This window comes from Cygnus olor, chromosome 6 (assembly GCF_009769625.2).
Source record: "Cygnus olor isolate bCygOlo1 chromosome 6, bCygOlo1.pri.v2, whole genome shotgun sequence".
Classification (NCBI taxonomy): domain Eukaryota; kingdom Metazoa; phylum Chordata; class Aves; order Anseriformes; family Anatidae; genus Cygnus; species Cygnus olor.
The window spans coordinates 7,159,248-7,177,237 of NC_049174.1; the positions used below are offsets into that span (position 1 = coordinate 7,159,248).

General features: G+C 44.0%; 1 protein-coding gene across 2 annotated transcripts in view; it reads left to right on the forward strand.

Moving 5' to 3' along the window:
• CPS1 (carbamoyl-phosphate synthase 1) overlaps positions 1–17,990 on the forward strand; it is a 93,321-nt gene that overhangs the window by 32,563 nt on the left and 42,768 nt on the right. For both annotated transcript variants that reach the window (XM_040561827.1, XM_040561828.1), the window contains exons 15-21: positions 748–905; positions 1,672–1,800; positions 4,347–4,491; positions 4,869–5,079; positions 7,764–7,962; positions 10,140–10,316; positions 14,216–14,334. In XM_040561827.1, coding sequence (XP_040417761.1) covers positions 748–905; positions 1,672–1,800; positions 4,347–4,491; positions 4,869–5,079; positions 7,764–7,962; positions 10,140–10,316; positions 14,216–14,334 — 1,138 coding nt within the window. The remainder of the gene's footprint in view (positions 1–747; positions 906–1,671; positions 1,801–4,346; positions 4,492–4,868; positions 5,080–7,763; positions 7,963–10,139; positions 10,317–14,215; positions 14,335–17,990) is intronic.

Below are 17,990 nucleotides of genomic sequence, written 5' to 3' on the forward strand. Positions count from 1 at the left end.
AAAAAAGACAGGGATCTCCTGGAAAGAGTCCAGTGGAGGGCCACAAATATTATACGGGGCCTGGAGCATCTTCCCTATGAAGAAAGGCTGAGAGGCCTGGGTCTGTTCAGCCTGGAGAAAAGAAGACTGAGAGGGGGAGATCTCATCAATGTGTATAAATACCTGAGGTGTGGGAGACAGAGGGATTTGGCCAACCTCTTTTCAGTGGTTTGTGGGGACAGGACAAGGGGCAATGGCCACAAGATAGAGCACAGGAAGTTCGCACCAACATGCGAAAGAACTTCTTCACGGTGAGGGTGACGGAGCACTGGAACAGGCTGTCCAGGGAGGTTGTGGGGTCTCCTTCTCTGGAGATATTCAAGGCCCGTCTGGACGCCTACCTGGGCAGCCTGCTCTAAGGAACCTGCTTTGGCGGGGGGGGTTGGACCTGATGATCTTTTGAGGTCCCTTCCAACCCCTTCAATTCTGTGATTCTGTGATTCGTTTAACCGTCTTGCAACAGTATCCACCTGTACTGCTTTGTCTCTTAGATGACTGCCAAGCAGTAACTTTAGTAGTAATCCAGTGTTTCTTAGATTTTAGGGAAGAGATGTTTGTGTAATGGTTCTGAGTTCTAATATTGACAAAGAATAATAACTGTATCTGTTGATGATGCCAGACAAGTGGTCAGGTAGTCAGATATCTTCTGAACGCTTTCTTCTTCATTTACCATCAGCCCTCAAAGCTGTGGCTTTGTTTGCTCTGCAGGAGTGGAACTCTTCAAGCAAGGAGTCCTGCAGCAGTATGGTGTGAAGGTCCTAGGTACATCAGTTGAATCCATCATGGCTACAGAGGATAGAAAGCTTTTTTCTGATAAACTGACTGAGCTAAATGAAAAGATTGCTCCTAGCTTTGCAGTGGAATCGGTAAATCAGACAATTTTGAAGATGTGATTACTATTATTGTTGCCAGAGTTATTTAAAAAAAATAAATATTTCTAGTTTTGTTCAGTGAAAGCTAAATACAACTGTGGATACTGTAGCTTGTGCACTTTCATCGGCACTTCATGGGGATTGGTGCTGGTTCGCAGTGATTTATAATGGATGAAAATGCAGTTAAGCACTTGGAAGGCCTAATCTAATTTATCCATTGAAATGAAGAGTAAATTAGGGTTGGGTGACTTCTGTGCGACAGTACAAAGGTTTAGAAAATTTCAGTGGCCACTTTTTTTTTTTTTTTTAAATCTTATACAAGCCATTTAGGCTTAGGATTTCAAGTCCTCAAAAATCCCTAGTTCTGAAATCCCTCTTGAGGTTGAGAGTGTGAAAAAGTAATTAGTTCAGTGGAAGGTATGTTTGAGTTTGAAGGAAACAGTCTCAAACCAGGATGTCTGTCGGAAGGGTTATTCGATGCTATAGTCTGTGAAGACAGACCAGGTAAGGACACGAGAAATCAGTGAGGAAGGCCACGGTGAGGACAGAAGTCACCTTCTTGAGCCCATGTTCCATTTTTTCTGCTGTTGGGCAGAACAAAGTAATGTTAAAATGCCAACATCGTTCTTTTCATTTTGTCTTCAGACAGCTGAATGTCTTATTGATGGGATTTCCAGTTATCAGAGTAACCTGAGTTAGTTGACTTTATTTATCTGAGTTGTTCTCATTGTCTCTGAAATGTATTCCCATCTCCTTTAAGATTGAAGATGCTTTGAAGGCAGCTGAGAAGATTAGCTACCCTGTCATGATACGTTCTGCTTATGCCCTTGGTGGTCTGGGGTCAGGCATATGTCCTGATGAGGAAAGTTTGCTGGACCTTGGTACTAAGGTAAGTCTGCGATTGCAAGTTCTAGGACTAGTCTGGACATCTGATTTTTATTTATTTTTTAATAGGTATTCACCTGATAGTCACAGATACTGGAGTTGTACATACCCTGCCTTTCATCTTACCTGTAAAATGTTATCCTGATTCCTTCTAATGCCCTTCTCTTTTTTTTTGTAATTCCTGCTACTGACTTGGGTAATGAAAATGGTTAAACTAGTCTTCATCTGAGCAAGTGTTTCAGCAATTTTAGTCTGGGAAGAATCATAGTGAATTATTTTCACCTGCTTTCAGGAGTGAATGGCACATGACAGATGTCAAGGAAGTCGAAACTTTGAAGAGCTCAGTGATAATGTAGTGTCAGAGTCAGAAGAGCTGAGAGACTTGGGCCTCTATTGTATTTCAGTCTAAAGTATTTTTCTAAGTCAAAAGCTGATGTAAAAATTTAATGGGATGATGCTCTTCATAATTTGACATCTACCAGCTGTGTTTGGCTGTGAAGAAACAACTTTCTGTTGGAAATCTGGGATTGTTTTCTTTAAATTTGCCGTGAAAAGTAAAATAATTTGGGAAGATCAAAAAAAAAATAAAATGCTTTTTTCTTCCGGCCCCAAATCCTGAATTTTAGGAAATAAGTCTCCATCAATGTCTTTAAAATTCCTGTTTTTCTCTCTTCCTGATTTTCTAACCTTCTTAATCTTTCATGTATCTCTAGGAAGAAATATTGCTGATGGCTTTAAGAGCTGTATGTGAAGATAGCTTTTTTCTTCTTTCTCATTTACACTATTGTCATGCAAACAAATTCTGGGGCCAGTGTACATAGTGTTTAGCAAACATCTGCTTAGGCAATGCCTGTCCCCGGGAGGCTCAGTGGACAGGACTGACAGATGCAGGAGGTGGCAGCGGATACTGTAACCCTATCTTATGGATTGATGGCTGAGGTTGGAAACACTTCACTCACCCAAGCTTACACACGGTCTTCTGTTTAGAGGAGGCAGAAATTCATCCAGAAAGCTTGTGAGTGCAGCTGTCTGGAAGGTTTATATCAAAATCTTTTTCCATAAGAGAACATGGTTTTGATCAGCACTTTATCCTTTCTGGTTCAGAACATCTCCATTTTTCCATGAACAAATGTAAAGCAATAGCTTTTCATAAGCATCTTGGTTTTGTAAAATTTTAGGAATGGAGCAGTTTCATATTTTAGGAAAATTTTGGTCTTTCTGAAACTTTATTTTTATTAAAAGTCTGATTCTGTTTTACTTTAAAGAATTTCATTTCTTTCAAAATTGATACTGAGAGCTTTAGCATTCTGAATGAAGAACCATGTTTCAAAATTGACAGTGAAAAACAGTTTGGGTGTTTTTGGATTAGCTCAACTTTAGTTTCTCATTTCAGCAGCCCAGCAGAAACACTCGTCTTCCCATTTCAGCTATGGAGATGGTCTGCAGTAATTTTGTGAACCAGATTTTCAAACACTGGACTCTGGGCAGGTTCAGACAACTGAACACCTGTGGGTGTATTTCTTCACAGCACAGCTAGCTCAAGTAACCTGGCCTTGAGTTCGTGTCTCCTGCATCAGCTCAGTTTGAGTGAGAGGAGGCAGTAGACAGTACCAGAAGAGAAGCATAGATTGTTCTACAAGCACGGTTAGGTGTTCCTGATACATCACCACAAATTCAGTGCCTCCTTAGACTGGGTGAAGTGCCACTCTTCAAACTATTTCTTTTTTTCTTGTGCGTGAGTTTGGCAACTGTCCTAAGGGTAGCATTTGAATAACAGCTTGAGCTGACTGCAGAGGGGACGAGGCTGAAAACTGATTCATGTGCCGCATTAAAAGAAGAAGCTTTGCTAAAGGATGGATTGATAATGTGCCTGTTGCTTTCTAAGTTTTTAAGCGAGATGTGATTAATGTTTTCTATCTGCTAATATTAAGGCCATTTATTCACTTAGATTATGCTCATTTACCAACAAACTGTATTTTTCATTTTTGTCTCTTGTGCTGAGGAGTGCTTGCAAGATTAGTTTCAGAATAAATCACGAATCTTGCTTCTGGTTAGTATGCCAGTGATAAGCAACATTATTAGTGCTATTAATTAAGTAGTGTTTGCTGGCACCCACACTTCCCATCACTTAGTCATTTAGCATTCTGCAGAGTTATCCCACTGAATTCCCATGAATATCCCGTGGGGCTGCCTATATGCACAAACAAAAGCATGTGTCTATTGTGTGATTGGAGCCTTAGATATTTTTGTATTCCTATTTGTTATTTACATGCCATTGTGAGCCCAAATGCCCTGCTTTTTTAACCATTTGATCACATAAATATTTTCTGTGCCTTTCGTATAAAGCTAATGATTTTTTTCTGAAGAAAAGCATGGAGTGCTTGTCATTGGTGCTATGAACTTCACTTATATTCATCTTTCAATTTTCATGTTGGCCTGGGATGTCTGGAGAAGAACAGAAGCCTTGAATATGTTCTAACAAGGTGTAACAAAGCGTGATCTAACAAAGTTTTCTTTTCTACTGTTCATTTTTTTTTAACATATTCCTAGGCATTTGCAATGACTAACCAAATTCTGGTGGAAAAGTCAGTTGTTGGCTGGAAGGAGATAGAGTATGAAGTTGTGAGAGATGCTGTTGATAACTGTATTGCTGTCTGCAGTATGGAAAACATCGATGCCATGGGAGTCCACACAGGTAGGCTTGGGCATAGAGTGGCTCACTGGAAATTGCTCTTGTTTATTTTTATGCAGTAGTTTATGTAGATGTGTCGATGAAGTGGGCTCTAGAAATGCTCTTCAGGTCTCTGATGCAGCCAATTAGTGTGTAAAACAGACATTGTTAGGCTGAACCTGTCCCCATGATCTCATTTTTCCTAAGATGGCGTTTGGCTTCTCCAAAATCCAGTTCTGGGACTCTGACTATCTGTATTTTTCATTGCATCCACACTTTTGAATGTTTGTGATAACTTCATTACTGGCAATGGGTTAGCAAAGGAAGTGACCTATGTGGCTAGAATTTTCTGTTGCTGAACTGCTTCTCATTTTTCTTCTCTGCTACCTTGTGACAAACAGGGGATTCTGTTGTAGTGGCTCCAAGCCAGACACTTGCTAATGAGGAATTTCAGATGCTGAGGGATCGTGCCATCAAGGTTGTCCGACATTTGGATATTGTGGGAGAGTGCAATATCCAGTTTGCTCTGCATCCAACTTCCCTGGAGTACTACATCATCGAAGTTAATGCCAGACTCTCAAGAAGTTCAGCTTTGGCATCAAAGGCAACAGGGTAAGTTTATCTAAAGAACAATCACAAAACAAACAAATGAGCAAACAAAAACTGAGTGGAGAAGATCAGAAAGAGAATTAAGGCAATGACTTGGTTTGGGGTATTATTTAAATACGTAAGTAACAGCTGCAAGGAAGAAGAGCTCTTGCATTGGCTGTCCATGCCATTAAGACAAAGAGGTGCAAGCTTAATTTGCAGGACGGAAGACTAAAGGTGGCTATTAGGGGCAACTCTGTAGCAGTCAGAGCAGTGAGATGTAGATTCCTGCATGGGAAGTTTCTAAGGATGGTGGTCCCTGTCAGCACCTCCTAGGAATGACCCTGGGAGATTCAGTCCTGCAGGGAGGTGGAAGAAGGGGTTAGTGAGCCTTCCAGGTCCATTTCTGCCTGCTGATGCTGTTGCTGCAAATGGAAAAACTCCCAGGAGGTGTGTGGGTGGAGAGCCCACTAGCTCTCCTTACAAAGCATATCCACTGTATCCATATGTTGGCTGCAAATCATCTCTGGGACCCAGAGGACACAGTTATTAACGAGCTGTCTGTCAGATTGATGCAAGTGGTATTGCTAGCTGCTTTGTTTTGTTGGCTAATCATAAACTAATCAAGATAAGGATGGTCAGAGCAGGCAGTTTAAAAATTGGCTTCCTAATTGCACTTTGCAGATGCTGTTGAGAGGTGCAAATTAATCTGTAATTTGCAGTTTTCAACAACTCCTGTGTTGTTGCAGTGCCATAGCAGAGCTGAGATAAGCCGGGATGCTGGACAGTGGGCGTTGGATTGTTTTCTTTTTGGATGACAGACTTGCAGCAAAACATACCTGTTTGTGTGGTCTCACTACGGGCATGATACATCTTTAAAATGGTGGCTTTGTGGATATTAAAGTGAGATCCAGACCTAAGTAGGTAGCTCTGCAATGTATTAGGGTAGGAAGCAGTACCCTTCTGTTGCGTTGAGGAGGGACAATCACCACGCATCTGGGATTCTCAAAAAACAACCAGGATCTCGCTTTTGAGTGATGCACTGGAAAGGCTGAAGCTGCTTGGGTTTCAGGCAGCTTTGCGCTGAGAGCTTGGACTCACTTTGGGTGTGATGAAGCACTGGGGGATTTCTGAAGAGCTGTTGCAAATGGATTGTGTGTGACTGGAAGCACCTCAAACAAGTCATTGTGAAACTGGCTTTGATGGAAATGTTGTAGGAAAATGGTCCTGAGGGAGGGAACTGTTTGTGCAGAGGAAGGTTCCAAAAAGCACATTTGGATTAGGCCTGTGACGCAATGCGATACCTGGATTCATCGAGCTAGAGGCTTCTTGCAGGTGGTGCTGGTGACTGGTTACCTCAAATATCCTTTCCAGTGAATGAGCAAAAGACTCTGGAAGATTTATGGGGAAGGAAATGCTTACAGTGTCATAGTTAGGAAGTTAGGCTGAGGGCTGTTTGATGTATACAGCACCTGATACAGAAGTGCTCTGGCTGCTTACTCAGTGTGTATTTTATAATGGAGTGGTTCTGCTGTCAGTACCCGTCATGAAAAAGTATGTGGCGTAAGGAGAAGATGTGGGGAATATTGCAGGTGATTTTTCAAGACGAGACTTTCCTTCTAATATTGGAATAAAGCAGCTTGTTTGCTGATGAGACTTTTCCAGCCAACTGAAAATTGTGAAGGATGACATCCTCAGCAAAATGAGAATAACAGGTAGGTTTACAGGCTGACTGCATTTCCTCCACTCCAGCTGGGCCAGCTTTGCAGACTGGTTATCTCCATTCCTAATGCCATCCTTGAACTAAGTCTAATTCTTTGTAGACTGTTGAAGCCCCCAGTATCATTTTTTCCTCATGTGATTCCTGTGTTCAAATGAAAAGTAACATTTTTGAGGCTTGGAGGAAGTCTACAACTTTCTGCAACAGTGTGGGGAAGTCACCTTTCCTTTTGAGGAAAAAGAAAAGGGAGAATAAAGAAGGGGCAAAAAAAATGAAGTTCATTTCCTTCATCTGCTAAATGAAAAACAGGAAAGGAGAAACACTGATCTCCCAGTTTTGGGGATCAGTCAGCCACGGTACCACACCAGGTCACTTGTGGTTGGTTATAGTACTGTGTATCAAACACCTTTTAACTGGGGTACAGGGCATCCTGTTTAGAGGGTCTGTCCTTAAGACTCTGGGGCAATTAGTCTGTGTTCTTACTGGTAGACTGCCTGTGACTGCAACCAAGCAGGAATTATGTCACCTAGCCACCAGCAAAGCATAGTCCAGGCCCTCAGAAGCTCACTATTTGAAGAAAGAAGAACAAAACCAAACAACTCATAGTTCTAATTTTACATGTGCGAAGTGAGGCAGAGGGGAATTAAGAAGTTGGTGGCAAAACCCAGGAACCTGATCCAAACGTCCTGAACTTTAGGGCTGCAGCTTAAGCTTGGGGCTCTGCTTTCTTTTCAACAGCTGATTTGTATCAAGAGAGTGAAGGCATGCAGGGTGAAATTCTCTCTGTAAGCTGATCTAGGAAGACGGTCTGAGTTTACACTTAACAGAAATGTGCCAGGAACATGGAACTGTTACAATTTAGTATTGCAAATACTTTAAATAAAGGAGGTTGAGGGGTTTATGACGTTTCCTTGTCATTTGAAGTACAAGCAAAATGCAAAAGCAAGTACTTCCCACTCTACTGTTCTCTACCTTTCCTCTGTGGCAGGTATCCGTTAGCTTTCATTGCTGCCAAAATTGCCTTGGGGATCCCCTTACCGGAAATCAAAAACGTGATGACAGGAAACACCTCGGCCTGCTTTGAGCCCAGCCTGGATTATGTTGTTACCAAGATACCCCGCTGGGATCTGGACCGCTTTCAGGGCACCTCTAACCGGATTGGAAGCTCCATGAAGAGTGTGGGGGAGGTGAGTGTGAGATGCTCTCCTTCCCTTCCACTGTACCACTCGGGAAAGACATTTCTCTTTCTTGAAAGTCCTCAGGATATCTATCTTCCTGGGCCCAATGGCTTTTGAAGACATTAATTCCATTCAGATGATTTGTATCCAGTACTCTATTTAACTGAAAGGAGTTTGGGCTGTATAATCTTAGATATCACAGTGAGGATTCATAAATGGTTTGACTATTGAAGGAAGAGACCACTTTGGATCACCTGAGGTTTGCTACATTCTTGACACTCATGACAGGACTCCCAGAGTTCTTTGTTTGGAGTTCTGTAGTGATGGTTAATTTGAGTATAACTTCAAGAACTGTAGTTTAAGATTTTCAGTGATGTAGATGAACAACAGCTCATAGTTGTTCCCGTAATTATTTGTCCTCCCTGTTAAATCCATATGCCAAACGTTGGCCTACTTCTGCTCTTGAAATCCAAACACAATGTGTGATATGGCTCTGAAGTTCTGACTTATTTATCTTCATGATTAAGTCTCTTATGTCTGGAACATGATAGTGGGACTTTTAAACCCTGATTTTAAGGTGTCTGCGACAATAGCAGCATTTTCAGACCAAGTTTTAAGAGGGAGGGAAATGGATAAATTACACTCTTAATTAGTTAATTACATTATCAGCTACCAAAGCAAAATAATTAATTTTGTGGTTTTTTTAGCTGCCTTTTTTTCCTAATGCTTTTCAAGTAGCTATTTTATTAAATTATTTTGACACGAGACCTTCCTAACATCAATTCTACCTTGCTCACACAATGAGCCTTCATCACAATTAGAAGGATTAATTAGAACTTCGTTTTTCATTTGCAGTTTTGGCTTTTAATGTCAATGAGCTTTTTTTCAGTGAGCTGATGCCTACTGATATTAACTCTTTCTGCTTAAGGGTTTTTTGGACTGTTCTGTAGAGCTGGAGCTCCTAAATGCAGTTGTCTTATGAACCATCAGCCGTATGGCCATCACTTGCGGGCCATAGCCATTTACAGGTGGAAAATACTGACTCCTTCCTGTGGCTGTCTATCACAAAAGCAGAACCACGTGAATCCCCTGTCCTTCTTATCCTTCTTAAAACAGGATGTTGGGTAAAGAGAGAGGGGAAAGAGTCCTGACTGTTCTGGTCTACCATTGCCGGGGGTGAATTGACACAAGGATGGAGAAGCTTAGGAGATGCAGCTTGCTGCTGGCAGAGGCACTCACCAAAAAGACTAGTCTCCGGGAGGAGAGGGTGTCTGCAAAGCAAAGGGCTTCTTGCAGCGTTGTCTCTATTAGTATGGCACAATCATCTTCCTAGGCCTGAACCTGAAAGCAGATGGCAGCACCTACTGCATTTTTATTAATTGAACAGTCTGGCTTTGCCTGTTTTGTTTTTTGTTTTTTTTCTTCTCCAGAGCTCTGTTGTGCTGGGCAATGGGCTCGGAGCTGTGAGAAAAGAGAAAACAATATTATTTTTTTCTTTGACGTTTTTCAACATTGTGTTTGAGAAGATTTTTATGTTGTTAGGGTTTTGCCGCACTGGGAAATATAAATGTAGAAATTTGAGAAAGGGCTCTGTTACCTCACAGATTTCCACAGAGAAAGTCTCTTTTTCTTACTGGACGTGAAGTCAAGATTGAAGGTGGGAAACCCCAGTGCTGCTGTGCCAAGGAGGAATAACACTTTAAGAGAGCCCTCACAGGGGAGTGTCACTGTTAAATGTAATTTACAGGAAGAGAAGCAGATTTCTTCCGAACCTTAAAATTCCCACTGTGAGTTTCTCCCTCTAACAGGTTGTTAAACAGAAATATCCTTCTGTATTACTACACCCGTGCTGCTGCATAATGCTTTCCGCTACTGCAGCGCTTCAAAGCAGTTTATGAGGAGAGCAGCAATTGCCTGTATTTTACAAGTAGGGAGACAAAACCAGATAGGAGTCACTTGTCCAAAACTCCCTGTCGGTAATTACTGGCAGAGGCAGGCCTAGCAGTGGGACTCCCAAGGCTCAGCCAGGTACACCTGTTTTAAAGCCAGTATGGCTATCTTGGGGAGCAGGTTGAAGGCTGTGAGCTTTCTGTCTGTCCATCCTTGTGGTTTAAACTTACACCCATCTGTTACTCAGGGGAGAGCTGGGCAGCAGCTCACCGTTACTGATGTGCTCTCCCTTACAGGTTATGGCTATCGGCCGCACTTTTGAAGAGAGCTTCCAAAAAGCCCTGAGAATGTGCCACCCCTCTGTAGATGGCTTCACTTCACTCCTGCCCCTGAGTAAAGCCTGGCCAGCCAGCACAGATCTCCAGAAGGAACTCTCTGAGCCATCCAGCACTCGGATATATGCAATGGCCAAGGTAACAAAAGATCAAAAGCCCTTGACTGATGTGCCTTGAATGATTGCTAACGGCTTGGGTCCACTGAGGTGGCAGAGGTCAAGCATTCCTCACCCCCTTGCTTTCCTCTGTCAAGCACACTTGAACTGTTTGTGTAGCATCTTCGCTGCTGCTCAAGTCCAGGTAATCTCTATCACGCGTAATTTCTTCTGTAGAGCACAACAGCTGGGGGGATATATTTCCTTTCTCTTGCTGACATCTGTGTTTTCTTGGATCTTCTGTATTCAGGTAACATGTTTGCCTTTTGATGCAATCCAAGTCCATGCTTGTTGTGTTCCTGTGTCCTGGCAGTTCAGTCTGTGGCAGTGTTGGTGGAAATCTGGATCGCTTGCTTTTGTTTATTTCTATAATACACTTGCTTGCTAAATGCTGGCCAATATTCAGCCCTTATTTGCACTGGTGGAAGCTACAGTCAAGTTGGCCAGTTTGGCAGATTGCCATTCCTTTTATGGAAAGGGATGAAGGAAAAAAACGAAGCGAACTGAAACAAAGGACAATGGAGTGATAAGCTGCAGTCTGAGAGTACTGTCTTTTTGCAATTGTTGCATTGGTATGGGCTTGAAACTTGAAAGCAATTAAGACTCCACGTTAAATTTAGCATCCAGGAATCCCCTGTTCTTTGAAACAGGCTCAACTTCTTCCCTAGTATTCTTTAACCTGTCTCCTGTCACAGTAGGCAAACCACTTCATCTTTCAAGGTTTCTGGGTAAGCGTTCATGTTACTGTAAGAGGAGCGAGGGTACGAAATTATTTCTGCCTTCAGTTCCATGGTGTTTGCCTGTCTATATCTCATGGTAAGTGTGGGGTTAGTCAATGTACAGAGTAGGGGCAATTTCACCTCTTGGCTTTTCTGCAGTTGACTTGTCCATCTGCCCACACCGTCTTTGAAGAAAAGGGGACAGTTGTCTTCTATAGCTCACACTTAAGACATTTTTTTTGTTTGCAAACCTTTTTTTTTTTTTTTTTTTTTTAGGATCAGAAGCCTTTCTGGTAGGAAAGCCCACTTACTGTGTTTTCTGTTGCTGACTTGGCATGGCAGAGTCTTTAAGACCCTTGTGCTCGTGTAAATAACTCATTACTCCAGTGGGGAGCTGGGGTTGTACTGTGTCTGTAAAAAGGTTTTCATGGTCTGAATGAAAAGCACAAGATGTTCTGTGGGCGTACGGCTTGTCCAGCTGTTGACTCTTGCTTTTCGAGCTGGGGAAATATGCATCTTCATAAGTGTAGAACATCCTTCAGCAGCTGCGCTTGGTCTCTATTACAGCTTTCTCTTGCAACTGAGGGAAAATCTTTTCTCATCTCTCTGAGTGGCTCAGGGGGCTTTTATAAAGGTTAATCTTAGCCCCATGTTAACACAGGGGATTTAGGCAGATAAAGGTGAGTTAGGGCCAAGCTTAACATTCTGGGTGTTCCCAGCTGGTGGCATTTTCACTGTCAACTATCAAAAAAAGCCAGATCAAAGTCTTAATCCCTCCCTGTAAAGAGCTGCCTCTGTCTGACACTGTGCACTAATTCATCTCCATTAATAACTGAGGCGAGCAATATCAGGAAGGGGTATCTCCAGCAGCTGAGGCAGTGGGCCTGGAAATCCCTTTCCAGCTTGCTGACATTTAAAAGCCAACAGCTAGTCCCTATTAGCCCTCAGCTTTGTTTGAAACCGGATGGAGCCTCATTGTGTGTCTTCTCCTCCCCTCCACAAGCCCCACTTGCCAGCTCTCCAAGGCTTTTTGCTCTTTCTCTCTCTCTCTCTCTCTCTCTCTCTCCTTTGTCTCCTTGACTGATGAAAACAGTAACTGTTCAGGTGAAAGAGAAGGCAGTTCAGCTGTCATTCAGAGTTACTGCTGTTGTAGTGAGACTCCCTATTGTAATGTGTTTTTTTCAAAAAAGAAGAAAAAGGCCACTGGGAGAGAGGCTGAAATAGATGACAATTGCTCTTTGAGCAGTGTCCAAGTGCTGCAAGGGTGTAGCTGCACCTGATGGGCAAGGAGGGCTGTTTGGGTTATGGCTTTTTTGTGACTCTTAGGGTTTGTATGTAAGTAGATTTATATGGACTTTTTTTTTGTTTGTTTTATGTGGACTCAGTCTGTACTGTTTCACACAAGGGTCATGGTCTCATAGGTGTCCACGCTGCAGACATGTTAGCTTACACTCGTGCTCCCATCCACGGACAGCTAAATACTTCCTCTGGGGAGCAGGGATGAGACAGAAGGAACAAGGGTGCCCTAGAGACAGCACGGGTGGCTGAGCTAAACTAGTAAGGTAGTTTAGTTTCTCTTCCCCTCCTCTGATGAAAGAGAGGTAGGCATTTGTTTTCTTCGGTTTCCCATGAAGGACTTTTAAATAAAGTATCCTAAGCAGAATAAGTGTGTGTGGTCACGTTACCTGTGTGTGTGTGGCTCAGCAACCCATGACTGAAGGTTGGAGATCCCAAAACCATGCCCATACTTTGTGAAAACAGGTGGGCAGAAGGAATCCCACTAACATTGCAGTGTGACCTCACCCTCCAAACACCCAGTGGCTGTTGGGTGCTAAGGGCAGGCTATTAATTCAGTCAGCAACTTACTACCTCTCAGGACAAGAGAGGGAGGCCTGGGCGAGCAACCTGGGAATCCTTTAGAGAAAGCAGAAGTTTCTTTGAGGTGGTGTCAGTATTTTGCAGTGCCCTATGAGAGAGCTGTCCCCATCCCAAATTAAATTCAGTTATTTAATGTCACCATGGAGCACAGCAGTGACATGGCCTACATTTCTCTCTGCTACCATAAAATCACCCTATCACTGCACCAAAGCAAGCGTTGATGGTACGACATCGTGTCTGCAGCCTGGTGACTGGGAGGAATGATGCCGGTGTGCAGTGGCTGAGCTCATCCCCGGATTACTGTTGGAATTTTCTTCGGTGGCGTTCCTCTGGCTTTGTTCCAGGGATGTTGCCCTGCAAGAAAACAATTAAGCACGGTAACAAATTAATGAGCCTGATTTCTTCAGCTCAGCGAAGATAGTGTGCTGGTATTATCGTCAAGGTTGATTATGGTTGTTTTATCAGGAGAGTTGTAGCCGTACACCACTGGTGAGACCCAGGAAGTATCAGTGATAGAAGATAAAACTGTATCCATGCTGGGGCACTGTCTAACAAATTTCTGAGTTTTTTTTTTTAAAACAGCGTGGTGTCCTGTCAAATGCTGTCTTTTGCATAGCTCTGTGAGGATCCTTTTAACCCCATTGTGCGGGTACTTGGATAAATATTAGAAATAAATAAAACAGCTCCAGCAAGACCACAGCTACAGCATAACTGTGGCTGAGTGTCACCCAGGACTGGACTCTCCTTCACTTCAGAAGTATTTCAAGGCCATGTGTTCTGAGTCAGTCTAGTTTTTCAAAGGTGAATTGAGACTTACGCTCCAAAGCAATGAGTTGCTCCACAGCTGAGAATCTGGACCTTCCTGCTTAATATTTGCAGGTATGAGGTGACAGTGGGATGGAGATTTAAGTGGCTTGGGGGTAAGGGGTACAGTTGAGGAGTCAGTTCTGCAGACTGAACGTGCCTGGCCAGAGGTAGTTAAGACACATACTCAGTGGCCACCAGGCCTTGCTGCCATCAGTTGAAGTTTGGCTGCTGGCTCTGTAAAAAGCAGATCCTTCAGCTCTTCAAACAGGAGCCAGCTCTCGTTACCGGAGGGTGTGCAGAAGTGGCTTGGTCCCTCCCTATGTCCTGCCTGAGGGGCACATTTTGGGTTCCCCTGGCAGACCTTTGATTTGTTGACCTGTGCCACTACGTATGTCTCTGTTCCACAGCTGCTGCTGCTGTTTGCTCTATTTGCGGAGCGTGTATTCATGCATGGTTGGTGCTCTCCTCTTTTTGGCAGGCTTTGGCTAACAAAGTCCCTGTGGATGTCATTCACAAGCTCACGGCCATTGACAAGTGGTTCCTGTATAAGATGCGTGGCATTGTGAACGTGGAGAAGATCCTGAAGGAAGCGAACAGGTAAGAGAAAACAGCTTTGTCCTAGGACACGTTGCTCTTACTAGGGGTCTTTCTGGTGGGAAAACCGTGATAGGCCCTGGGCACTGATGCAGTTGATGCTGAGGAGTTTATTTTGGTGCTCAGTGTAAGTGGAGTTGCCTTAAACCCCAGCTGACTGCCTCACCCAAACTGAGGAGATGTCTGAGAATGCTCTTTTGGGGAAAAGAACTTCGAGGGTTCGGGCATCTTGCTGCCCGTGGGGATTTTGTAAGTGCTGGTTTATTTTGGAAAATCCTTACTGCATCTTTGAGGCTGGGACTGGGGATGTGGATGGCCTGCAGTAGTAACAGCAGGCTGCACTCACGTACCTAGGACAGAGTTTGCCTTCCAACATGGGACTCATCCGGAATCACAGAATCATCTAGCTTGGAAGAGACCTCCAAGATCACCTAGTCCAGCCTCTGACCTAACACTAACAAGTCCTCCTTACTATACCCGAGGGTCAAATGCAGGGCTTTATTTGGGCCTGGCTGATGGATTTTTAAATTTTTCTGCCTTGCTGTGATCATGTGGTATGTGTTCATGTGGTACGTGTTGCTTTAGCACTGCACTTTCAAACACCTATAATTTCAGACGTATTTAAATGTAAATCTTCCTTCCTTAAGACAAATGACCATCTAAAGCTAAGTCGGAAAGATAGCAGTAAATTAGAGTGCTCAGCTATATTTCAGTTCCAGCCTCTTGCTGACTTGAGCTTTCCCTTCATGGTTTATGAGGTTGGGAGCACCTCCTTGCTGAGTTACTGGCTGCGTGTTGGCCTGCTTTTCTGCTTCGCATTTTTGTTGTCTTAACCACGATTCACCACATGATGGCACTGGGAGCGCACTGTAGCCAGCGCGTCACTAACTTCATCTGCTGTGATTTCTGCTTCTTTGACCAGCTGCACGGTTTTAATTGAGCAGCTCTCGGTCTCCTTTGCCCCCCGGAACAAGCTGGATCTGGAGCTAAACAGAAATAAATGTGGAGGGAGATGTCGGAGAGAAGGAGTAGCTTGATTATTTACAGAAGTCTGTTGTTCAGCTGCACAAGCTTTTGCCCTCTAACATCTGTGTCATGTTGCATTTGTCTTGAATGCCTTAAAAATATACGTGCAGCTCCTGATGAAGGAGAAAAAGAAAAAAAAGCCCCAAATCAGTTTGATTTCCTTGCTGTTGGAGTGGCACATTCGGGAATGGTGCACTCTGGACCCCAGAGGTTGGTCCCAGCCTCAGCTGCTCTAAATCCACCATCATCACTCCAGAGATGCTGATCATGCCAAACTGCTCTTTATCACTGAGGTTCCTTTCCCTTTCTCTGCTATGGGTGGCAGGAAATAATAGTTCTAGTAATGCGACGAGTAGCCAGTGCCATCCCACGCTGTTTTTCATCCTCCTGGTGACTAAGCAACAGGCTGCAGAGCTGACCTGCTCCAGCAAGCCCTTTTGTGGTATCCAGCCTTGCCTTTGTATCACGCAGCCAGTGTTGTGTCCCCTGTAAGTGGATTCATGCAACGCGGCTCAGGTGTATGAATACAGTCAGTTTTATTCACTGGTCAGTGCAGCTTTTCAGTCTGGCATCCTTACTCAAACCTTCCCAAGAAAACTCTTACCTCGCAGACTGCACTGAAGAGTGGGGACGGACTGTCCGGCTACATTATGCTGAAGGCACAATGGCACAGAGACAAAGAGCTGGGAAAAAGCACTCCTGACCCGAGCTAAGAGGCTGGTCCAGCAAGCCACATCAGGAAGCACATCTCCGCAATAGCCAAGGGAAAGCTAATTGAGTGATGCAAATGAGACTTGGCATTCCTGTACTCCTCCTGCAGCCAGCTGTTTCCAGTCCCCCAGCATGCCTGGCATCGAGTTTTACCTGTGCTGTGGGATTATTTCCAATTGAAAAGAACGGGCTGTGATACAATTGTCGCTCCAAATCTTTGTTGTTGAAATACAGTTACCATAAGCAAAAGCATTTTGCTGTTCCCAGGCACTGCTGCTGGTTACAGACAACACTTTTTGTTCAGCCGAGCCCATCCTTCCTTTTTGTCTCCTGGTTGGTTTGGGGGTGCTCTGTGGCAAGATTTTGGACGTAGTTGGAAGAACAGCTCTGTCCAGAGTCTTGGTTTGGGCCCAGCAGCGCTGTTGTAGAAACTGGTAACAAGGAGTTGGTCTCTGCCAAGAGGAAATTCAGAGCTAGAACAAGCAGGTATGGCAGGCAGGTGGGGAAGGGGGATCGGAAGCAGAGGGAGACCTTTGTGAGCAGTTCAGCAGGCAGCACTCTCACTGCGTGCTGCCATGCCAGACCTGCATGGAGTGATTAAAAAGGTAGCACCAGGCCTCGCTGATTTATGCAGGGAAGCTGTTTCCATGTGTGAAGTGTTATATGGAATAACGTTAGGGGGGCAACAGACCTTTCTAACTTACAAACATTTGTCTGTTCTCACTGTTGTCCTGGCAAGGCCAATCATTTGCAGAAACAGCAGAAATTGGGAAAGGCACCCATTGCCTCACTTACGTTTGTCCCAGCAAACCTCTTTCCAGGGAGGATTGGACCTGGTACTTATGAGACTGTGTAGGTTTGGTCATACTGCAGCAACGTTTCAATTCAGCTCTGCTTCTGGGTCCTCTAAGATGGAGGAAGCGTTGCTTCAGGTGTTGCAGTTTGTCTGCAGGAAAGCAAATGGCCTGAGTTGAATGGGGAAAAGAGAGACATTTTGGGGGTACCTTCAAGAATATCCAGTAATATCACACACATCAAACACGTGTTTCTCCTGTGACCTTTGTATTTCTCATTTTAAGTCATGACTTGCATTGTTGTTGTTTTTGTCTGTTACCTTCGTACCTTCAGTAAAGAAATCTTAAGTGCAGCGTGCCCCACTGCACTTACATGTGTACATATGCACATGGCAAGAAAAAGCCTGATCTCATGCTGCCAGTCCATGACTGGATAGTGGTGGACGGAGCAGTGGCGTGCAATAGGACGTGCAGTTAGCAGGAAATTCTTTCCCTAGGTGTGGCCTTGCCCGTCTCATGAAAGAAAATGGAGGGGAGGGCCCTGGAGTGACCCCAGTGGCTGTTTGTCACACTGTCAGCTTGTGATCGAGAAGGAAATTTGAACAGATGACATCTAGGTGTCTGAGACAACCAGGAGTGAGACGGGACTTTAAGGCCAGGGTTATGGATGGGCGAAAAGAAGGGATAGTGGGGTCCAGTTCTCTCCTGGGGTAAATCTGAATGAGATCTAGGGGAGGTTGGGCCGTCTTGCAGTAGTCAGAAGTGTGAGCATAGTGCCCCAAACGGAACATTTTGGTATCGGTAACAGGCTGTCTAGTTGAATTCCAGTGAGAGAAGAGGAGCATGATAAACCCCCACTTTGCAGTGGAGCTGTGAGTACAGACAGTAAGGCTTACCCAAAGTCTCAAAGACAGTCTGGCAGAGCAGGGAGCTGAACTCTGTCTCCTTAAAGCTCAGGTTAATATTAATAAGAACAGCAGATCCTCCATTTTGGTGGATAACAAATTTGCTAGCCCGCTAGCAGTGGGGAATGATGACACCACTGTAGTTTATAGTGTTGTACTTCAGAGTTTTGTTCTGGCAGAGAGCGTGTCCTTGCTCTGTGGACAGGGAATAAAAACACCTCCT